The sequence below is a fragment of the Microtus ochrogaster genome, unplaced genomic scaffold (assembly GCF_000317375.1).
Source record: "Microtus ochrogaster isolate Prairie Vole_2 unplaced genomic scaffold, MicOch1.0 UNK41, whole genome shotgun sequence".
Lineage (NCBI taxonomy): Eukaryota > Metazoa > Chordata > Mammalia > Rodentia > Cricetidae > Microtus > Microtus ochrogaster.
Window position 1 is genome coordinate 638,420 of NW_004949139.1, and position 23,117 is coordinate 661,536.

At 52.2% G+C, this 23,117-nt stretch overlaps 1 protein-coding gene across 1 annotated transcript in view; it reads right to left on the reverse strand.

The window, feature by feature from the left end:
* The window catches only part of Arhgef17 (Rho guanine nucleotide exchange factor 17), a 56,477-nt gene that overhangs the window by 2,561 nt on the left and 30,799 nt on the right, over positions 1-23,117 (reverse strand). Inside the window, exons 2-20 of the mRNA XM_005368778.2 lie at positions 17,523-17,600; positions 12,550-12,732; positions 10,723-10,839; positions 10,425-10,517; positions 10,102-10,278; positions 9,756-9,806; positions 9,399-9,508; positions 9,209-9,294; positions 7,312-7,430; positions 6,813-7,026; positions 6,305-6,378; positions 5,615-5,811; positions 5,193-5,494; positions 4,553-4,802; positions 4,259-4,345; positions 3,875-3,942; positions 3,457-3,605; positions 2,560-2,734; positions 2,210-2,479 (exon numbers count right to left, since the gene is read on the reverse strand). Coding sequence (XP_005368835.1) covers positions 2,210-2,479; positions 2,560-2,734; positions 3,457-3,605; positions 3,875-3,942; positions 4,259-4,345; positions 4,553-4,802; positions 5,193-5,494; positions 5,615-5,811; positions 6,305-6,378; positions 6,813-7,026; positions 7,312-7,430; positions 9,209-9,294; positions 9,399-9,508; positions 9,756-9,806; positions 10,102-10,278; positions 10,425-10,517; positions 10,723-10,839; positions 12,550-12,732; positions 17,523-17,600 — 2,800 coding nt within the window. The remainder of the gene's footprint in view (positions 1-2,209; positions 2,480-2,559; positions 2,735-3,456; positions 3,606-3,874; positions 3,943-4,258; positions 4,346-4,552; positions 4,803-5,192; positions 5,495-5,614; positions 5,812-6,304; positions 6,379-6,812; positions 7,027-7,311; positions 7,431-9,208; positions 9,295-9,398; positions 9,509-9,755; positions 9,807-10,101; positions 10,279-10,424; positions 10,518-10,722; positions 10,840-12,549; positions 12,733-17,522; positions 17,601-23,117) is intronic.

Below are 23,117 nucleotides of genomic sequence, written 5' to 3' on the forward strand. Positions count from 1 at the left end.
AAAAACCAAAAAAAAAAAAAAAAAAAAAAAAAAGTCCACTCTCTTGGCAGCCACCTTTCTTATCTCCGCTATGTGTGAATGCACACACATGTGCATTTATGCTTTCTGTACGCATAGTGCAAATACATATTCATGTGAGTGTGTGTTCACGGTGTGTGTGCATGTGTGTGGAGGCCAAAGGTGCCTGGAACTCACTCCCGAGTGGGGACTAAAGGTTGTGTCACAACCCTCGGCTTTCTTACTTATTTTTTAAAGGAATTTCTTTCTTCTCTTTTTTTTTCCCTACTGAAACAGGATTTCTCTGTATAAACCTGGCTGTCCTGGAACTCACTTTGTAGACCAGGCTGGCCTCAAACTCACAGAGATCCACCTGCCTCTGTCTCTCAAGTAATGAGATTAAAGGCATGTACCACCACCGCCCAGCTTAAAGGAATTTCTAAAGATTTATTTTATTTTTATTTGTGTGTGTGTGTGCGCGCACGCACATGTGTACCTGCCTAGGCCAGAAGAGGGCATTGGAGACCCTGGAGCTGGAGTTGCAGAAGACAGTGTAGCCTGATTTGAGTGTTGGGAACTGAACTTTGGTCCTCTATAAGAGCAGAGAGTGCTCTCACCTGCTGGACCATCTCTCGAGGCCCCCTTCTCCTTCTTTACAGATCAGGGTTTTTCACTAAATTTGGATCTCATCCATTAGTCTAGACTGAGTGGCAATGAGCCCCTGGATCCCATCTCTGCCTCCCCAGTACTGTAATAACACAAGGGCCACTGCTTGTGGCTTTTACTTGGGTGATGGGGATTTGAACTTGAGTTCTCACACTTGCCGTGTCTCCACCCACCCCATCCCCACCCAACCTATGTTTTCTGGTCAGGAATGACATTGATTTCCTAGCCACTTTCCATCTTTGTTGACTTCTGCATATATAAGGTCCTCCACTGTCATTACAGACATGTGCTGTAATTACACATAATAATAAAATTTTGGTCATTTAGGGAAGTTGGTGATCACCTTCTGGGTAACATGTCACCCAGTCACGTGTCTAGGATAATGCTGGTATAAACAGACCAACTGTACAGCCAGCCACGTAGGAATGTAGCACCCTGTTCATGTGCAGGACATGTGTTGTGAGCAGCCACGTAGGAATGTAGCACCCTGTTCACGTGCAGGACATGTGTTGTGAGTATGTAGGGCATATTTATTTTCTTTCTATCTTCTCTGCTTTTCGGGTTGGGGACTGATCCCAGAGGCACGTGCGTGCAAAGCTTTTTCCTATGACAAGACTATGCTAAGTGTTTCAACTCTCCCAAAATCTACCCTACCAGTTACCTTAAGGGAGAGTTTCCTGTACAGCAGGCCTTGTCCGCCTGTGTTTACTTGGCTCTTGGTTACATCATGGTCTCTTGCTTTTGACTAAATCTTTTGTTTCATTCATCAGGCTGTAACAGGACAGGCTGCTTCATCTATAAATACTGCACAGCGTAGCCGTGTGGGCACACAGCACTCGGAACATGTGCTGCTGTTATCTGACGCGTGAGCGCACGGACACCCTTTCCAGTCAGTGCGCCTCAGGTCTTCTCGATCCACACAGCTGCTGACTCAGGCTTCACTGCCTCCTGACTCCCCGCCCTCTGTGAAGAGCCTCATTTTCCTGCCACTTCCCTCTCTAACCCTATTTCCTGCCCTATACCACTCTGTATCCTCTTCTCTGGTGCTATTTCTACTTCCTGTTCTGGACATCACTTCCTGAGTCAATTTCCTTCCTATACCTCATTTCTAGCTCTGCTTTACTTCCTAGTATATATTTTAAAATTTATTTGTTTCCATTTTATGTACACTGGTGTTTTGCCATGGGTGTCAGGTCTCCTGAAATTGGAGTTATAGACAGTTGTGAGCTGCCATGTGGGTGCTGGGAATTGAACCCGGGTCCGCTGGAAAACCACTGAGCCATCTGTCCAGCCCCACTTCCTGGTTAAGAAACACATACAACAGGATATATTTCCCATGAGCATATTTGCCCCTTACTAGCTATGGTTCACTTCCTGTCTCCTACGACCCCCTGGACAGCACTTCATGCTCACGCACAGGCATGCACACAGGTTCAGCTGTGGGCTCTGCGGTCTTTCTTATAACAGGCTCCACTTCTGCCCTTTTCACCCTCTCAGAACCTCCCCTGGCAGAGCCCCTGGACGGGAGTGGAAGGTGCAGACCCACCTGTATCTGGGGGAGGTGGCGGGGTTGGACACAGAAGGTTGAAGCCATCAGGCAGCTGGACTGCTGCCAAGAAGCGGACATGGCCAGTGTGCCCCTGGCCTAGGCCCGTCGGGCTGAGGGGTGCTCGCGGGCAGCTGATGGTACTCGGGGTTGTGGGCATGGTCAGCACAACCCCGGCACTGGTGCCCACCCACAGGAGCTCCTCACAAACCAGCAGTGCGGTGATCCTCAGGCAGGCCGCCTTGTGCTGTCGGATGATGGCATCGGAGCCTGTGGGGAGAAACGGCATCACTGCGCTGGAGGCGGGCCCTGGCTAGGCCTCCCCCAGGACGGGAGCAGAAAGTCGGTACCTGCCAGCATCCTGTGCACAGGAGGGGTGACGTCTACCTCCGCCAGCTGCTCGAAGGTATCGGGGTGGTAGAGACAAACGTGGGCACTACCCTTCAAGGTCACCCACACACCCAGGCTGGAATCGACCATGCAAGCCACACTTCGGCTGGAATCCTGACCCATGTAGAATGTGTGCTGTAGGGGAGGAGAGCAGAGATCAGGTGGTAGTTGGCAAAGCTGCTCTTCTGCCTGAACCCCACCACTGTCCATCTCACACAGAGCTCCTCACAAACCCCTCTAGATACCTGCCCGGATCGACAGCCAAGGCAGGCTTGGCCTTGGGTCTGGATGATCACTTTCAAAGCTTGCCCCTTAATCCTCCAGAAGTAAAAAGGGGTGCCCTTTCCCTACGAAACTTGAGTGACTAAAGCTTGTGTGGGTTTTAGACCAGTCACTGGTCTCTCCCTGGATGGATGGGCAAGTGTTAGCCTAGGAGGAAAAAGTCACACCCTAAAGGCCCAAGGTCATATGCCGGGCTAGTCACAGAACCAGGGCTGACCCCAAGCCTCAACCTTCAACTCAGCCAATGAAGCCTATGAAATCTGTGGTCCTTAGGTACTGCCTAGGCTGGGAACTTAGGTTTGTATGCGAACAAAGCAGGAGTAAAGGCCAACAGTTCATCTTAAGGGTTGGTGACATCAGGAAGGAGGACTCTTATGTCCCTCAGGGATGCCAGTATTGCACAGATAGGATATGACAGGGGCATGAATGAGGAATTCTAAATATATGGGCAGTTGCTGTCTTCCTTGGGGAAGGGCAGAGACTGGCCTGGATGCTTCTCTGTCTCTCTGGTCTCAACTCCCTCTTCTGTGAGCCCAGCTCATCCCAGATCTGGTTCTGTTCCCCAGCCCGGCTACCTCCAGCTGCAGCGTGTCCGGGCTCAGGACGAGGACCCGGTTCTGGCAGCCACACCACAGCCGTCCACCCACAGACACCATCTTGGTGATGGGGCTCCCTGGAGCACCTAGAGTCATTGATTTGAAGTTCTGGGGGTCCCAGAAACGCCCTAGAGAAGAAATGGGTTAAAGAAAACATTAATTTTAGTGTAGTCCTAAATTTGTCTCAGGCTTCCCTGAAAAGAAACCTGAATGTTCCCTCTGTCTTTGGGTTTTAGAGACAGGGTTTCTCTGTGTAGCCCTGGCTACCCTGGAACTCACTACGTAGACCAGGCTGGCCTTGAACTCAGACATTTACTGGCCTCTGTTCCCATTTGTCCAGAAGAGAGCTCAGTTACCACAAAAGGGATAAGGGTGGAAGGGTGTGTGGGGCACATACCTGCTTCCCTTTGGTAAACCACAAGTTCGCCATTGGCCAAAGACACAAACACCTGGTTATTCAGATACCTGAGAAAAAGGAAGTAGCAATGCAGTTCCAGGGGCTGAAGTGGGCACCCTGGGGCCAAGGGGCTCTGGTCTCGAGAGTTTACCTCTTTTTATTCTTTACCCTCAAAGTGCGTGGGGGGGGGGGGGCGGCGGCCGAGAGGCAGCAGTGACGTTCCTACATTAACAGTGTGGGAGACGCACAGCTGGCCTTGGTGCAGGCCTCTGTTCTGCATCTTCCCCAGAAAAGAGGGGCCAGCAGAGCAGGGGTAGATGAATACAGCTGGCCTATCTGCCGGCCAAGAGGACTGTGTGTGGGAAGGGCAACCCGGGGCCTTACAGGATGCACGTCACAGAGGCGGCGTGTTGGAGCTTCATGCTGTTCCGGCGATCACGAATGCTGTCAGAGGACTGGTAGACGTGGACACTGTGGATGAAGGCATCTGTGACAAGCAGTCAAACCTACCAGCCCCAAGAGCCTTCTCCCACCTCCTCTACACCAGGTACTGACACAGCTTACGAGTGTCTCCTGAGTATCTTCAGCTGGCAGAACCCCCAGGACTAGATTCAACCCCCCACTCTCGCTTCTGCTTCAGTCCACCGTACGATTTCCAGAGCTTTGTCCCCTACTTACCATCCATCCTCAGTGCCCAGCCACACGGAACTCTGGTAGGCCTCAGGGTCTACACTCAACAAGTCCTCAAGGCTGCCCCTTGTGAAGGAACCACGGCTGGAACGGCGAAGGGCTCTTCCATCCACTGGACTGACGCCACAGGCACCGCCTGGCCCAAAGGAGCCAGAGAGTGACAGGAAGCCAGGCTCCTGCTCTTCCTCAGAGCTGGTTGTCTCTGCAGTAGCTTCCTTGGAGCTTGGGGTCTCCTCATCTAAAGGGACAAAGGTCTCTATCTCTGCTCCACTCCACCAGGCAGAAATCTAACACCTTCCAAGGCCCCACTGAGTCCTTCCTGACCCTGGTCCCTTATGTGCTAAGGCCTTTCCCCTGCATATTCTCAGCACGTACTCCAGGTCCCAATCCTCATCTGGCCGTCTTCAATTCAGCCACACCCTTATGAAGGGACTAGCCACCATATGCCAGTCTCCCAATACCCAAAACGCATCTCCCTTAACAGATGCCAAGGTCTCCGGGACCCCACTTCTGACTCACTGCCCTCTGAGTCCTCACTATCACAGACCCCTAGTGAACTGATTCTAGCCTTTGCCTGCATTCATGTCTCATCACCCACTGCTCCCAATCCCCCCTCCCCCCCACTCACTGCCAAAGCTGGAGGAAATGGTAGATTGGCTGGCTTGGCTCTGCAATGTCCCAGAGGGGCTAGGTGAAGATTCATCATCAGAGTCGCTGTCAAAGGGCACCAATTCAGCTTGGGGGTCACCCTTGGCAGGGCCTGGATCCATCTCCAGCCCAGATCCTGAGATGGAGATGTGCAGGCAGGGCTGAGGCCCTGGCTCTGCCAGCGTTGGTGGCTCCTCATCAGCTGTGGCCTCCACATCTAGCTCAGGCCCAGCGGGCTCCAGGGTGGACGCTGGGGGACTCCTCAAGGGCTCTGGCTGCTCTCTGGAGACAAAGGGGAAAGGAACAAACGCAGCTGGAGGGAGGCGACCGAGATAGCAGCTTGACCCGCCCCGCCCACAGACAGCCTGCCCCGACCGTCTCCTGGGCTCACCAAGGCCTTACCGCGGGCGCTGCTGCAGACCTGGCACCGCTCCGATACAGAGAATGCGGGCAGAGCAAACGGCAATGCAGGCCTCCACGTCTGGTTCTGCTCTCAAGCTTAGCAGGCACACCTGACCCACGTAGCCGTCACTGTTGCATACCCACACCTCTGGTGCTGGCTCTGGGCAGCTGCTGAGGGTGGGGGCAGCACATGAAAACTGTGGGAAACCCCAATCGACAGGGAAAGGGGAATGTTAGAATTGTGCCAGTATCTTGCTCTACCACAGTCCCCAGCAGAACAGCGGGGCAGCAAGCTTGCATATATCGCTCTACAGCAAATGCACTGTGCTTGGGATACAAATAGCACCCTAAACTGTAGTTGCACATAAGTGTACCCTGAATAGGACCATGGATGTATGACTGTATTCATGTATGATGCTGGTACTGTTGTCTAGGTATGAAAACTCATACAAGGGCATGAATTAGACTAGACCCCAAATCAAATCAGTCTGTGTTCAAATGCAGATGCTTGTACACATATGATACCCACGCAGTGTGCACATGCATATACTCAGACACAGGGGGCGATCACAATGTTTCAAACACATACGAGATGAGGCACACAAAACAAAGATTCGTACACAGGTAGCTTTGAATGGATAACATCTACATGGCTCACACGTGTGTGCACGCACACACACACACACACACCTGCATGCCACTGCGCGTTTTCATGATGGGGATGGCCTTCAGGAACTCAGGGTCTAGACAGCTTTTACTGGATGCTGTAGTAGAGACAGGCAGAGGGGGACACACATCTTAGCACCCACCTTTCTCTGCCTTTGTTCCCACCGAATCCCATTTCCTCCTGTCCATCAGAATCTCCCCAGGGAGGGCCTTCTAGAATGAGAGGTTATGGGCTACACCCTGTTTGCTCTTGGCCTCAGTTTCACCTTCTGCACAATGAGGAAACAGCTACAGAATTAATCAGTAACTTCCCAGGATTCAGCCATACTGAGGAAGAGGAAGGTCTAAGCTGGAGTCCCTGTCCTAAAATAACTCTGTCTGGGAGCCCCTTCCCGGCCGGGGAGGAGCTGGAAGCCAGAGCTAATGCCAGCCTGCTGTTCCACTTAAGAGGTCTCAGTCTGCCCATCCGCTGCTTCTAAAGTCAGGACTGCCCAGAGGCTCTGAGGAGAGACCAGCATGAACCCTGGCTCACCCAGCTTCCGCTTGGCCTCATCGAAGGCCTGCTCAAAGCCGAGGCGGGCGTCGGGGTGGGGGAACTCAAAGATGAAGGAGTCAGTGCCCTCAGGCCGGGTGGCACACAGCTCCAGCTTGGTGGCTGGGAAGGAGAGTGAGCAGCACAAGGCCTGCTTTTCCGACAGGTCCCTGTGCACGGCGACAGAGATGTCCCTCAGCGCGTCATCCAGACTCTGTGGGAAAAGACCCCAGGCCTCAGACCAAAGCCTCACACGTCTCTCTCCTCAGACAACGGCTTCCTCCCTCCACAGACAGGGCTGGGCCCTCCGCTTGCTAGATGTCCCTTCTCTCAGACCTGGGACCTGTCACTTCCCTGAAGTGGGAGCAAGACTGTAATTTTCCCCTTCAGATAAGTGACAGGACCAACTGCTTCCTCAGACAAATGCCAAGACCGTCTCTCCCTCAGACAAGCTCACGGGAAGTCCCAGCCCAGCCCTGTCTCAGCTCGGGGCACAGACCTGATGGGGAAAGCTGAGGCTCTCAGAGAGCTTGCTCATTTGGCTCAGGGTAGCAAGGTCTTCATCCAGGCGGCTGATGGCCTTCTGGATATTCTCCCGATTGGTGGCTTGAGACGCCCCTGTCAGGGACAGAAGAAAGCCGTGGACAGGTAAGACAAGGTCGGACTTGGACAGACACACTTCTGCAGCTGGCCATGAGACGGGTCTAGCAGCTGCAAAGTCTCCAGACCCAAGCTTTCAGAAACAAGACTAGCAGGTGGCTTCCAGAAAAGACCCAAGCCTGGGAGGAGGGGACTGGGCTTGGTTTAGGAGCACACACACGGGGTGTCTGACTCTTGGAGAACTTGCTAGAAGAGTAGAGATGGCTCAGTAGGTCATGTGAGCTCCAGAATACACTGGGGTGCAGCCTCATGGAGGAACTGCCAAACAGCCCTGGCGGTTCAGTCTGCTGACTGAGAGACTTGCCTCCCTGGGAAGGAGGTTACAAGGAGCTGGTGCCCTGATTTCCTGGTCTTCTCCCACAGCTGACCATTCCAAGAGGTCGACCCTATAGACCACCTCACTACCTGGGGTGCATGTCCACTCCAGGATAGTAAACAATCAGAGGGACTGTGTCTTCACTGCAAGTCTGGGCAGTTAAGTACTGAAATTAAGGGACAGGAAGCTGCTCTTGCTCTTTTCTAAATGACAGGTTTCGCTGTCTTCTCTGCTCCTGTTTATACAGTACATATGGGTAGCTGTTGTAGGTCACAGAATGGGAAGACGACCATGGGGTCATGACAGCACTCCCTACAGAGACATGGACACCACGGACACAGATTGATGCTGTTTCAGAGGATATGACAGGCCAACAAAGCCTGGGAAAACCTGAAATACTTCCCTGGTATTGGTGTAGGAGGTGACAAGGTCAGATGGGTGGTACCCTCATGAATGGGATTCATGCCTTTAACCTCAGCACTCAGAAGGCAGAGGCAGGCTGCTTTCTGTGAGTTCAAGACCAGCCTGGTCTATACAGTGATTCTGCGCCACACTGTCTGAACAACACAAAACCTGGGACAGCTTGTTTCACCCTTTCACCCAGTGAGGACAGAGGAACGGGCCCCTCAGCGGACACCAGATGGGCCTGTGTCTTATACTGGAAGGTTTCAGAACAGGGAGCAATAAATTCCTACTTTGGAATTTTTGGTCTTTGGTGTTTGGTTTGGTGTTTACTGTCGCTACACGGAGCCATACTAAGACAGTCTCCTACTGCTGAACATTACTCTCCTATGCCAAAGTCTGCTTTCTTCCATTTCCACCCGGCTTTATTCCTGGCTACACAGAGGGATGCCCGGGAGTGGTCATTCTATCAACTGCTGTTTCCTAGTGAGAAGAGATGAGGTGGGCTCAGTTCTCTCTCTGGGTCCCTGTGGGACAGGCTGGTTCATCTGAGTCCCCTCGCAGATAGGCTTAGAGTCAGTTCTGGAGTGACAAGCCAGCAGAGACAAGAGGGGATGAAGGACAGCAGAAGAGGTCCTCAGGGTGTCCAGCTCCTGGCAGGTTCAGCCCCAAGCCACCGGAGTCCCCTTAACCAACCCGTCACTGGGACTCTGGGCATTAGGCGGGAATAGAACCAGACCAGCTAACAGTGGGTCTTCAATCAGCAGCTGACTCAATGGCTCCCTACAGTTACGGTGACTGCTTTGCAGCCCCACAAGGATGGTTTATGTGGATCTGGCTGCATTGACTCTAACCCGGTCCTTCAAAACCAGCCCCTCATATAGGATGGAGAGCAAGGCACAAAAGCAGGAAAACTGCTGGACAGGCAGACGGACGCCAGACAGAGCTCACATTGAAAGACTTCTGGGAGGAAGAACCCAACACCGGAATCTTTCTGACAGACTCAAGTCAGTCTTACCTTTGATGATGTCTGTGTCCTCCAGTGGTAGCCTCCATAGCATCTTGTATTTGCTGGCCGTATCAATGACGCTGGCTGCTGTGTACCTGTGGGTAGCCAATGGGGTGCTCTGGCTGGGGCAGGGAGTAGAGCCCATGGTAGATCAATGGCTCTCCTGCCTGCACCACCCAGCCCCACCCTGGCCACTCACAGGCTCATGGAGCTGCGCCGTAGGGAGCCTGACTTCCGTTTCAGGGTGGTACAGATGATGAGGTCGTTGAACAGGAACAGGGATCGGTCCTTCTTGCCTCCAATTGCCTTCTGTAGGGTTCAAAGTGGGATTCAGGTTCTGAGTATGCACAGTCCAGAGGCCTACCCATATGCTCCTAGTGTCCACAGGGACAGCAAGTCCCAGGAGGGGGGGAAGGGCTCTCCCCCAGTTTATGTTGAGTCAGGACTCATCTGGGGCTCCTGCTGTGGTTGGGGGAGACCTGAGGGGAGCAGGGACTGGAAGAATTAACTTGGGTAGGTGGAGGTGCGGGGAAGCAGCCAACGGGATACTTCTTACCACTTCAATAACCATCTCCTGCCTCAGGAACCGCCGCAGGGGGGCTTGGAGCTGTTGGGTGGGAGAAACAACGGGTCTTAGAAACTAATTATTAGTCCATTAATCCTGCAGTGTTCTGGTTGGCCCACTCTATAAACCAGGTCAGCCAGAGCAATGTCCCGTCCTGTTCAGGACACTGCACTGCTGCCAAGCCAAGGTCAGACAGATGAGGAGGGAGACACAGAAGGGTGGGGCACTGTGGTCACAGAATCAAGCACACCACAGACCCTGATCTAGATGTGGATGGCCACAGTCTCAGTGACAGACAGACAGCAGTGGGGCGGAGCCTGGCAGGGTGGGCACATACATCCTCCATGCCCTCGATGTGGGCTTCAATCTCCTGCAGCACACGGGCATGCCGCTCCGCCTCCTCAGCACTCCTCACGCCCTTGTTGATGCGTTCAGCCACCTGCTTGATGTTCCGCTGCGCATCCAATAGGAGTGGATGGTCTGGATGGTCTTCTGGTGTGTGCTTCAGAAGGTCCTGGGTGGAAATGGGAATCTGCTTAGCTGCCCTTGGAGCCGGGGAGATTAGTGGACTTTCTTTCCTGTCTGGAGTCTGAGAACAGAATGCACCCCCAGCCCCATACTTCCGCGCTTGCCTCCCTGCCCAACCAGCTCCATGCCTACCTTCACCAGAAGCTCGTATCGTGGGATCCTCTGCACAGGCTTAATCATGAGGTCGGACAGAGCCTGCTTCTCCTTGTTCTCACGCATGCTTTGCTGAAACCCAAGACAAAGTGGAGGGAGTCCCCATGTGAGGGATAACATGTCAGGACGAGAGGCTCCTAGCAAGTGCCTCCAGCTGAGCTTGGGGGCAGAGGCTGACAAGCTTGCTAGAACCATGGTGCTCTGGTCAAAAGCTCCCGAGATGCTCCACAGCTAGCCTGAGGTGAGTGTATTTCTATCCCAGCCAGAATCCACATACCTCCAAGAACTTGAGGAAGGCTGGCCTCGCCTCCTTAGCTACACGCACGGCGTCCTTCGCATTGAGGAAGTTATCAATGTAGGCTGAATAAATGTTCACCAAGACGTCCTTGGAGAACTGTGGGCGAGAAGGCAGGTCAGGCAGACGCAGGTCCCGCACCCACCTCACCCTGTCCTGGTCTCCCTCCATCTAACTACTCCGTCGTACACATGTTGCATATGTGACACACGACTGAATGAGCAGATGTGTGTGGGTGTGTACGTGGTATATCGTTTGTGTGTTTATGTGTAAACACACGCATGTGTGCCGGGGTGTGTGAGAGCCCAGACCTAATCTGTTCACTTCTGGACCGCCTGTCACCAGGTCTCCAACACCACCCACCAGGAACACCCTTCCCAGCCCAGTCAGCCCCTTGTGGGCACCGAGCTGGAGCCTGCTCCTGTGGCTGACTCTGAACCGTCTGTCACCAGGTCTCCAACACCACCCACCAGGAACACCCTTCCCAGCCCAGTCAGCCCCTTGTGGGCACCGAGCTGCAGCCTGCTCCTGTGGCTGACTCTGCTGGTGGCTAATTCGTCTGGTTGGCTGGTGGTAGGTGCTAGGCCGGGGACTTGCCTGCAAGTGAGGACTCCTGGCTTCCTGTGTCTACACCAAGAACAGGCTAAGATACGATGTTATAGTCCCTCTTATCTAAGGTGCCAACTGCCCCTGTCTCTGGACAGGACAGGGTTGAACCTGAGTGGATGAGGCCTGTCCTGGGCTGAGTCTCCTGTCAGTTCACAGTCACCATCCAGGTCCAGACAGAGGTCGACCTTAGTGACACTGAGGATGGAGATAACAGCACTTAAAGGACAAACTAAGGCCACACTCCACTTCATCAAGAACACATTTACACAGGTGCACATCCCAAAGTAAACAGAATTTGTTTTTTAAGATGTATTTATAATGTCTAAGGTGTTCTGCCTGCACGCATGATTGCAGGCCAGAAGAGGGCACCAGATCTCATTACAGATGGTTGTGAGTCATCATGTGGTTGTGGGAATTGAACTCAGGACCTCTAGAAGTGCTCTTAACGGCTGAACCATCTCTCCAGGGCTGGATTTATTTATCATTGTTTTTTAAAAATAGGATTTCACAATGTAATTCTGATTGGCTTTAAACTTGCTATGTAAACCATTTTTTGGTTTGGTTTATTGAATTTTCTGGAAGGATTCTCTACAGTTTTGCTTTTATAATTATGTGGCTCTGAGTAACCATTTATTTGAGTTTGGTTATGATATATTAATTATCATCAAGAATTCTTGCTGGGTGGTAGTGGCTCATGCCTTTATGGGAGATAGAGACAGGTGGTTATCTGTGAGTTCAAGGTCAGCCTGGTTTACAGAGTGAGTTCCAGGACTACAGAGAGAAATCCTGTTGGGGGGGACAAAAAATCAACCAAACAAAACAATAACAATAAAAGAGTTTCTTGGGAATTAGGAGATATAGCATAAAGGTTTTTTTAAATATATAAGTGCCATTTTAAAGAAATAGCACATTTACAGGAGTTTAATGAATTCTTTTTAAGTAACTTTTGTGGTTCTTTTGAAATTTCGAGCTACCATTAAGGGACCTTGAAAAACCCATGCAAGAGTTGGGGCCTCGGGTATACATGCTGTGTAGGATATACAAGTGTGAGAAGTGCCAGAGGCATGGACTACATTATTAAGTAGAGGCAGCCAGGATGGGTGAGTATCAATGTCAAGTCCCTGTGAACGTGAGGCTTGGGTCGGCAGCAGCACCCGGGCCAAGGTGCACAGCTGGAGTCCGTGCAGCAAGGACACTCACCGACTGGACGAGCAGGGCCCCCACCTTCTGCTGGGCATGCCACGTCTGCACGCAGTGCCGCACCTGCTCCAGGAACTGCTCGTGGTGTTCCAGAAGCTCAGGGATCTGGTCGAAGATCTCGTCCACCAGAGATGGGTCACACAGCAAGGAGTTCTCCGGCTGCTTCAGAGGCTGCATGTAGCCCTGGAGGACCCACAGGATCAGTGTGTCTCCTGCAGAGGTGGCACCCCACCTCACCTGCACTGTCTTTCCGCAGCGCCTGCAACTCGGCAGTGGCAGGAAGATTCCGTCCCCTAAAATGGTGTTCTTGCCTAGCCCAGACTTAGCAGAGCACAGGGGCACAGGGGAGGAAGGCCAGAGGCATGAAAAGACTTGGAGGGAAGCAAGATGGGAGGGTGGGGCGCTTTCCAGGAGACCAACAGGTACTTATTGATAATCACCACATGCTAGGCCTTGAACAAGAAAGACCCAAAAGAAGAGTGTGGTGGTTTACACCTGCAATCTGTCCTCAGGAGGTTGAGACAGGAGGGTTACCATAAATTTAAGGTCAGCTTGGGCTACATAGTGAGATCTTATCTCAAAAAATAGCCAGTAGCCGGGCGGTGGTGGCACACAACTCTAATCCCAGCACTCGGGAGGCACAGTCAGGCGGATCTCTGTGAGTTTGAGGCCAGCCTGGTCTACAGAGTAAGTTCCAGGAAAGCCAGAGCTACACAGAGAAACCCTGTCTCAAAAAATAACAACAACAACAACAACAAAACAAACAAAAAACCAAAATAAAACAAAACCTCCAAAACAAAACAACAACAAAGAAAGAAAAGAAGAATAGACCTGGTTTATACATCTAGTCAAATGAAGCACTCAAATGAAAGGAATATGGAAAACAAAACCTCATTTCACCAAATCTAAAATACACTATGGTATTTTTTAGTTACCGTTAAGGGGGAAAAAAACCACCTCAATTAAATTATGCTCTGTGCTAGCGACTGTACGGGGGACTCTGCTTCATAGAAATGTGGAGGCCTTCCATCTCGGGACTGCATGAGGACCTCAGGTGAGGCGTTAAAGTGACAGGGCAGGGCCTTGGAAGTCAACTCTGACGTTACTAGAGGCCTGTACTGAATACTAGGTAAAAGGTTTCTGGGTCTCCAGGGCAGTCTGCGACTAAAATTCCTGTTTTCCACACACATCTGCATTCAGTGGCGTTTTCTAAGCAAGAGCAGCCTGCGCCTCCGCGGGCAAGCTTATGGAGAGATCGCCCTCTACTGGCCCATGCTGCAACTGCAAGCCAAAAAAGATGAAGGCGGTTCTTGAAAAGACAGATGTGATGCTAATTTATAAAATAGCATTTATATTAAACATTTAAAAACATTTGCTTGTTTTGTAAAACAAATTTGAAATTCAAGCTGAATATAATTCTCTTGGCTGGTTGAGATTCTGAAAAGGCTCAGGGTGACTGAGTAGCTAGCAGCCGTCCTCCCTATCAGGGCTCTCTGACTGGGTCAGGATCGGTTTTTTTCTCACAGGGCAGAAGTGACACCACTCACCTCTGGGTCACCTGAAGAGTATCAGCCCAAAGTCCCACACCTGAGCTGGAACCCGAGCAGAGGCAGCCACCCAATGTAAGCCAGGAGAGGAGGGGTGCAGGGAGCCAAGGAAAGGAAAACTGCTCAGGAAAAGGCCGTTTCTTAGCTGAAAGGATTGGGACTCAAGGCAGGACTCCAGGATGGGGTAACACCAGAAAAGGAAATAGACTTAGGGCCCAGGTTCAAATCCCACCTCCTGGCTGCTGACCTTGGCACTTGGCTCCTTTCTGTTGTTTTGTTTGTTTTTATTTGAACTGACTAAGTAGTCAGCGCAGCCCTGAATCCCAATCCCCTTGTTGCCTGTTCAAGCTGAGGTCGCAGGCACACATCACCACACCTTGCTCCTCTAGTATTGTTTTCTGTTTTGGAGACAGGCTCTTGCTTTGCAGCCCAGCCTAGTCCTAAACTCCCCATTCTGCTACCTCTAAAATACCAAGATGACAGACAGGTGCCACCACGAAAGGCCTTAATGCTTTTACTTAAATTCTTGTCTTGCAGGACTCCTACCAAGTCACTTTGGGAGGCAGTGGTCACTGAGCTAGTGCCCATCTCTGTTCCAGATTATTTGCTTCCTTGTTCAGACAACTCGTAATTTCTTTCTCACAAGATTTACAAAGGTTGAAGCAATTTTGCACACATACTCACACACAGGCAGTATGTGAGAAGCTACACACCTCTCCTGAGATGTGCATTTGGGACAATGGCTATTATGATCTCCACTCTATAGCCAGAGCAGGGAAGGCACAACTGCACCCAAGATTTGTTCCAGCTTGCACAGGTGACCAGGAAGCAAAGCAAAGTTTGAGCAGCAGAGTCTTGCTCCATCCAGAACCCTGGAGGGATGTCTTTCATCCCAGGCTGCGGGTATCCCTGGGCCTTAAGTTCAGGGAATAATCCACTGCTCACCGCTACCTCTTCCCTCCCACCCAGAGGCCTTCTCCTCCAGTCCTGCTTGCTAATAGGGCCCAGCAAACTCAGACGCCAGGCCTGCCTGATCTGTACCCCACCACTCCTCTCTGCCAACAGGCCCGAGAGGCAACACCATCTTTCCATCTTCGAATACTCCAAGAGAATATGCGAATAGCTCCATTTTACAGGTGAAACCAAGGCCTGGAAAAGGGAAGTGGCTCAAATTCCTGTCGTCCAGAAGGAGGTAAGTGACCTAAGCCAGGGCCGGCTGACCCTACCAGCATCAACCCTTACTCTTCCTGTCTGACATCTTAGGAATCCCTCCTCAGGTTTTCTTGTGCCCGCAGAATACCCTAGCCCTTGCCTGGTTTCCTGTCTTTCTCCTTGGCAGTCACACTAGGCACTCCTGATCTCCTAAATGTTCCAGGTTCCTCCGCTGTTCTGGCCTTTGCTGGTGTTGTACCCTCTGCCCATCCCCCCCAGTGGGTTCTCTGCTGATACCCTACCCATCTTTTAGGTCTCTGTTGGACACTCCAAGCCCAGAGTCACCTTCCCTGAACCCACACAAGGAAGTGTTCATTCTACGCTCTTATATCTATGGGCATTTGAATAAAAACCAGAGGTAATGTGTTTCTTTGTGGTGAAACAGGACAAAAGAAAAAAACTGTCACTTTGACAAATTTCCTTCATTTGTTTTCTTTTTAAAAATAGTTTCTCATGAATTCCAGGTTACCCTTGAACTATCTGTTAGTCAAAGATGACCTTGTATTTGTGATTTTCTTGCCTCTGCCTCCTAAGCACTGGGATCACAGGTGTGAGGCACCATACTTGGTTTATGAAGTCCTGGGGATCAAACCCAGGGCTTCTTGCATGCTAGACAGCACTCTTTTGAGCGACTTCTGGGGCCACACTGTAATCAGTTTTAAGTGCACAGATTAGTACACACGCATTCATACTCCTGTGTAAACATCAACTTCATCTGCCAGCTGGAAGCTCTGACCACTGCACATTAACTCCCCACAGTGTTCCCCAGCCCCAGCCTCCCTTGGACCCGGCCACCACCATCAAGCCTTCTCTCTGTCAGTGTTGCGGCGTGGGGAGGAATCAACCTCCCTTTCGGGTGCAGCAATACCCATGCACACACACACGCCCTTGAATTCTGCATCACCAGCAGCCAGGTGTGACTTGTCCCACTGAACAGCCTGTAAGCTCCAGGGAACAGGTTCTCGTCCCTCTGGCTCACAGCTGAATGGCGCCCCCTGCCCTGCCTAGATAGTCTACAGAAGGGCTCTATACAGATCTGTGGAAGAGGAGAGGCAGAGTAGGAAGGCTGATTAGTTCTAGGTATTTCCTGGGTTCTACTTCACCCCGAACTGTGGAGGCATGAGCAAGTTCATCTTTAATCGTGCTTGTGAGCTCCATTTAGGGTCTGGGCCTCTGCAGTTCACGCAGAGCTGGTCCTGCCATAGATGCGCCCACCCCTCCTCTGTTCTCCACCTTTCCCAGGCTAGGGGCCCAGGGAACCCCACGCCCATAATGCAATCCCTGGAACCCACCTGACCTGAGCAGCTCACCTCCTAAGTGTCTGTCCCCGCCCCATCCTGCTATGGTCGGTGCCCCATAGCCCTAGTTTGGCCTCCTCTCCTGGTCTGGCTCATCGTTCCAGCAGTCATACAGAATTCCCCACGTGCGAGTCCAACCACATGCCCACCTGACTCAAAACTCTCTACTGAATCTCCAGAACCCCACTGTAGTACAAATCCTTCTCCTGGGGCTCAAGGACCCCATGGCAAGACCCCTGCTGGCTCCTGCAATAGCACCCAAGACCCAGCCCCTCAGACTGCACACCACGTGGCTCCCTCGGCAGATGCCACCCACTGCACCTCTCTGACGGATTCTGGTCCAGCATCTTCCACGCCTCTAGTGGTTCTCAACTTTCCTAATGCCATGAAGCTTTAATTCACGCTCTGGTGACCCCAACCATAAAATTATTTTCATTGCTACTTCATAACTGTAATTTTGCTACTGTTATAAATAGTGATGCAAGTATCTGATATGCAGGCATCAGATGTGTCATCCCAAAGGGCTCGAGACCCACAGGTTGAGAATCACTAGAGTCCCATCTACTCAGCAGGGCTCTTCTTTCCCTTGCCCTTGGGCTTCGTGCACCTGGACCAGGGCCTGCCTACAGTAGATACTCAGTATTTAATTCTGGTCTCAGAAAAGGCATGCTCGAGGAGGTGCAAAGCTGTCCAGGGCTGCTGTGGGAACATAGAAGCAATGGGGTGGAGGCTCCCACTCTTCCTGTGACTCCTGTTCTCTACCCTGCAAGGGGAGACCTCTTCCTTCGGGGTGGCCACATCAGGGATTCTCTACACAGTGGTGGTATGTGCCAGGGACACAGCTCTTTGGTCTCAACCCCTGTGCCTGTTGTCCACACTTGGAATGTTGCTCTCGGGCCTAGGCCATGGGCCTCACCTGCATCAGGGTGCGCAGTGACTCCACATACGACTGCTCTGTGTCCAGCAGGGTCATGGTAACGTGCTTCCGCATATCCTGTGGGGACAGGAGTAGAAGGTGAGTGGGCCTTTGTTCTCTTAGCCTCTTGCACCTGCAGCTGCGTGCAAGCTCATCGACACACCCCAAGATCCTTTCCCTGCCTGCTTCTTGCCCCCAGAAATAGTTTCCCAAAGCATCCTGGACCTCCATCCTGCCAGGTCTCTGCTTGGGCATTCCATGTTCTCCCATCCCAACAGGTTCTGGACAAAGACATAAACCCAACAACAATAAACCCTCATAGTTACAAAGAACGATGCCTCTGGCTACACCCACTCCAGGGACTACTCTGGAAATGGCAAGTTCCAGCTTGCTGCTAGGAGGACATGTTTGACCTGGCTGTATGTCACAGCATCCCTCAGAGTAGACGCTGCCACTTCCTGCCAGGTGAAGACACTGCAGCCCCAGGAAGAAAAGTTGGTGCTAGAAGTTGCAGAGTAGGGAGTGTAAGAGTTCTGACGCTTAGGTTACAGAACCCTCCTTCGTACCAGGCCTAGTTCTGGGTACTTCTTTTTCCCAGTACTCTTGACCATTTCTTCTCTGTTTTCTTTGCATGTGCATGTACATGTGTGGCGGGGATCTATGTGCACACATGTACAGGTTCTATCATCCACGCACGCATGTGTGAACACAGGAGGCCAATGTCAGGTGTCTCCCTTTATTAATTCCCAAATTATTTTATTTATTTATTTATTTATTTATTTATTTATTTACTTATTTATTTATTACTTATTTCCTTTTTGACACATAGTCTCTCCCTGAACCTGGAGCCCACAGCTAGCCTGGCAGGCCAGGGAGCCCATCTCTGTTCTCCAGCACTAGGCTTACAGACACACACTAGGGTTACAGATGCACACTGCTTTACCAACTTTCACAATTCTGGGATGGAAACATAGGTGCTCATGCTTACCCTTCAGGCCATCTCACCAAGCCTCTTTCTCCTTTCGAGGCAAGGACTTATAAAAGACCAGGATAACCTTGAGTTCCTGACCCTCCTACCTCCACTTTCCTAGTGCTAGGTTACAGGTATACACTAGCACATCTGGCTTGTAGCCCTGTTCGTGCTCTAGGCAAGCACTGCACCAACTGAGCTACAAGTCCAGACTGTGTCTCCTCATTCCCCTGGGGGTCGCTCAGCATCTGCACTCATCCCAAGGGACTGGATTCCTGCCTCTGTCAAGATACGGTCTACCCCGTGGGAAGACTTTGTTAGAAGAAGTTTGGGGATTTGCCCTGGCTTGGCCCTGAGGCAGAAATCACCTGCTGCCAACCACAGCAGTCCCCGATCTTATCCAGGGAATCTTACAACATAGCACCCCTCCCAAAGCAGCTTCTCTGCCCTGACGGGGACTAGACCCCACAACTCCATACTGACACTTGTAAACTGGCCCTAGACAAGGTGTGGGGCTCACAATCTGGCTGGGCCGTGCCTGAGGCTCCAGGCATCAAGGCCTGTAGGTTCTTTTTGTGTGGAAATTCCAGAGCGAGTGCTCCTGCAGGACTGACGTGTGTCACTGCTCTGCCCATCCCTGGTCTGCTCCGGGACCCTGGTTATTAGCATTTGTTTTGTTTCTAGTTGAGCCTCGGTCTTGCTCTGTAGTTCAGTATTCAGCCCAGGTTCAGAGGCACAACCTAGCTGCCTGCTTACTTTTCGAACCATGGTGAGCTTAGCCCGGGTGCTGTTCCCTCTGACCCTGGAATGAGTTGAGGAATCAGTATTGTTCCTTAATAGCTGACAAGGAGGCTCACTCAGAAGGGGGCACCCATGTCTACTGAAGTAACATCTCCTTGGGACACAGAAGGCTGGGTTGCTCCATCTCTGCAAGCTCTGGGCTGTGATGTCTGCCTGAGGCCCTACCTCAGAGATCCCAACTATGAGCAGGCCAGTTTATACTGGGTGCTTCTGGGGCCTTTAAAAACTCAAAGCAGCGCTGGTTCGACGACGGGGACCGGGAGGTGTCCACACACCATCCCTTCTCATCTCACGAGTGTTTTCTGACTATAAGATAGCTAGATCAGCCTTTGAGGCTCACCACTACCAGCCCCAACCTGGGTCACGGTCAGAGAAGTTTCCTGAGCGGCAGGGCTGGCGCTGGGCCTGCTGGCCAGGAGGCAGGGGTGGTAGTGGGAGCTGACATTGCAATGTTGCCTCTCCCAGCCTCCTCCCTGCTGCCAGCACAGTGGGCCATCATTCAGCTGTCAGGTAAAGCACAGAAAACAAGGCCAGCTCCTTGTCACCACACGTGTCCAGACACAGGGGCAGGATGGGAGGGGGCGGGGGTAGGAGATGGAGGGACAATGCAGCTGTCAACCAGATCGGCAGGCCCACCTGTTCCAGGAAGGCCAACCCTTCAGCCCTGCTTCCCTCCAGATCCCCTAACCACAGGCAGGGCCCCAGCACAGGGACCAGGATGTGTGAAAAGGTGGAAGACTGAGACCCTGATGACAGAGAGAGGCCATGAAGGCAAGATGCCTTGTGTCAAGATGAAAATGCAGCCCAGTTATCCAGCTGCGAGCTAGGACCTCCTGCCCAGAGTCCTGGAGCAATGGAGGCACATGCACGTGACACAGTAAAGTCCCGGCTGAGGTTAGAGCCCTAGTCCCCATTGTGTCCAGACAAACCTACAAAAACAAGGCACATCCCTGGGACCCTCCCCTCCAGAGAGGCAGCCGGAGGCAGGAATGGGGACACCACCTTCTCCACAGCACAGAAGTATGACATCCCCAGGCTCCATAGTTCCAGTGAGGAGATGGCAAAGGGGAAGCTACTCCCAGCACATTCAAACCTGAAGGAGGCTGGAAATCTGGCTTTCCTGGAGACCCAGGGTAGCCCAGCAACAAATCTGCTTTCATCTGATTCTCTTTACTGCCCTATGCCTAGACCCTTAGTGCCCAGAGAACCCGCCAGCACAGGCCTCACCATCAGGCTCTGCCTGCATCTGATGTCAGCCCTCCCCAAGCTCAGGGTTGGCAGGCAGGCAGGTTCCTGGTGCCTGATCCAAGTTCCAGGCCCTGTTCTCCAGCATCTGCCCACGCACGCGTCCCCTGTATCTGCGACATCCTAGGCCAAGACCCAGGTTCCCTGCTGCCCCTCCTTCTCCCGGTACCTGGGCCTCCCCTGGTTCCTCCGTGGTGTCAGAGCCCCCGCCCCCGGCGGACTCCCCGGAGGCGGCAGCTGGGCCCAGATCGCCCATGTCTTCCAGCGCGATGGTGAACTGAGCCAGGGTCTTCACCATCTGCAGCATGCGGCCGGGCCGCCGCCGGGGCGGACACTGCGCCGAGTCGGCGGGCCCCCTCCCACCCGCGCTCCTCCCGGTCCTCAGCCCAGCCGCGGAGGGGGTGTTCGCAGCGGCGTCGGTGTGAGCTCAGCCGGCGGTGGCACTGCGGCCTCCTCCGCACTGGAGAGCGAGCAAGCGAGCGCTCAGCTTAGCAGGGGGAAAGTTCCGCCCCCTGCGCTCCGCCCCTTCTCCCGCAATAAGCAAAGCGCCACCAGGCTTCGCACTCCGCCCCAGGACACAAGTCACACACACCCGCGGACAAGGACGCGTCCACTGCTGTATCTGGCGCGCACGCACAGATTTACACTCAGGAGCCACGCATGAACTGAATTAGTACAGAACAGGCCCAGGTGCTGGGTATATTAGAGTCGGTCAGGGTCAAGGGCAATCACATTAATATGTACCTTACCCACACAGATCCCAAATCCCGACACCCATGAGTCTGACCCAACACAGCCCACAATCATGTGGACTTCCTTGTTCAACAACTACAGACAGGATGGCAGAAGCAGGCAACCATGCAGGAATCAAGCTCGGGTCTCTGGAAACCTGACTGGCTCTGATGTAATAGAGAAGGGGCTGTCACCCTAAACACCCCACATTGAGTGACCACCTCACCCAGCTAAGTCAGTGTCCAGCCTTTCCAGTGCCTCTCCTCAAATCCCAGGAAAAGGCCAGAACCTACCCCAGACCTGTAGTGATATTTTGTTTGTGTTTTAACAACTAAAGCTTTTCTGAAGATCAGAGCGCAGAGCTAAGCCACTAGTGGCCAGGGAGAGATGGCCCACACCTTTAATCCCAAGAGACAGAGGTAGAGGGGGTTCTCTGTTAGTTCAAGGCCACCCTGATCTGGTGTGGGAGGTCCTGTCTATGTGTTGCTTTTATTGGTTAATGAATAAAGAAACTGCTTTGGACCTGTAGCAGGGCAGAACTTAGGTAGGCGGGGAAGATGGAACTGAATGCTGGGAAGAAGAAGGCAGAGTCAGAGAGACGCTATAGAGTTGCCGCCAGAATCAGACATGCTGAAACTTTGTTGGTAAGCCACTGTCAGATTAATAGAAATGGGTTAAATTAATATAAGAGTTAACCAATAAGAAGCTAGAACTAACGGGCCAAGCAATGATTTGATTAATACGGTTTCTGTGTCGTTATTTCGGTTCTGGGCGGCTGGGATGAACAAGCTGCTCCCTCTTACTACACTGAACTACACAAGATTGACTCTGTAAAGGAGAAACAGAGCCAGGCAGTGGTTGTTCACACAAAGGTGATCCCAGCACTTGGGAGGTGGAGACAGGAGTGATATGGCTGGGTGGGGGGAGAAACAGAAGGTGGGAGGAGACAAGAGCTCACTGCAGTCTGAGGTTTGGTGGAGACAGAGGCAATCTGGAGACACAGTTTGAGGACAGGATCGCCTTTTCAGTAAGAGGATTCGGTAGAGATAAATGGTCTCTCTAGTGGCTGAGTACCCTGCTTCTCTGGTCTCTCAGCTTGCACCCCCTAATACCTGATTCAGGGTTTTATAATAACCAATTAGAATTTGCGCAACACAGACCCACTTGGAATGGGTGATGAACAACTTTGACACCAATGCCCACTAAACACTAGAAAGGTGGTCCATACACCCTGCAGCTGTGTCTTAACCCTGGCTAGCTCCATCTCCTTGAATGTTGGGGGTTCCCGCACTCACCAAGCTCCCTGGTGACCCCCTTTCTCTCTGGTTTCCTGAGCAATGGCACACTGGACCTCCATCACCCAAGCCAGGCTTAGCCTTGTTCCCTGCTCTCCACCCAACTCTCGCTTGCCTCAGGGCCTCAACCTAAGTCACCTCCTCTAGGAAGACCTCCTGTGTCCTCAGATTAGGTCTTGTGTGTCTGTTCTGTGGTCTCCAATATCTTCGGCTTTCCTTTCCTAACCACAGGCAGTCTGTAACAATACATTTGAGCAATGACTAGATTGATCCCTTCTCCCAGGAGACTGCTGGCTCCCTGAGGTAAGGGCCCTTGTTGTTCATTAGACAAGGCACTGAACACATGGGATGATTGGTTGACAGACCAGTCTCCAATAGCTGTCCTCTGTTTTCCAGCCAGCCTGTGCAAGTTTCTGGGCATCCATTTGACATCCATCCCTCATCCCTGTATTCAGTCCTGCTTCCTTACCAGTACTGAAGATTGAGGTTGAAACCTCCCAAATGCTAAGCAAGGGGCAGATGAGCTTTCTTTTCCTTCTTTCTTTTCGTTCC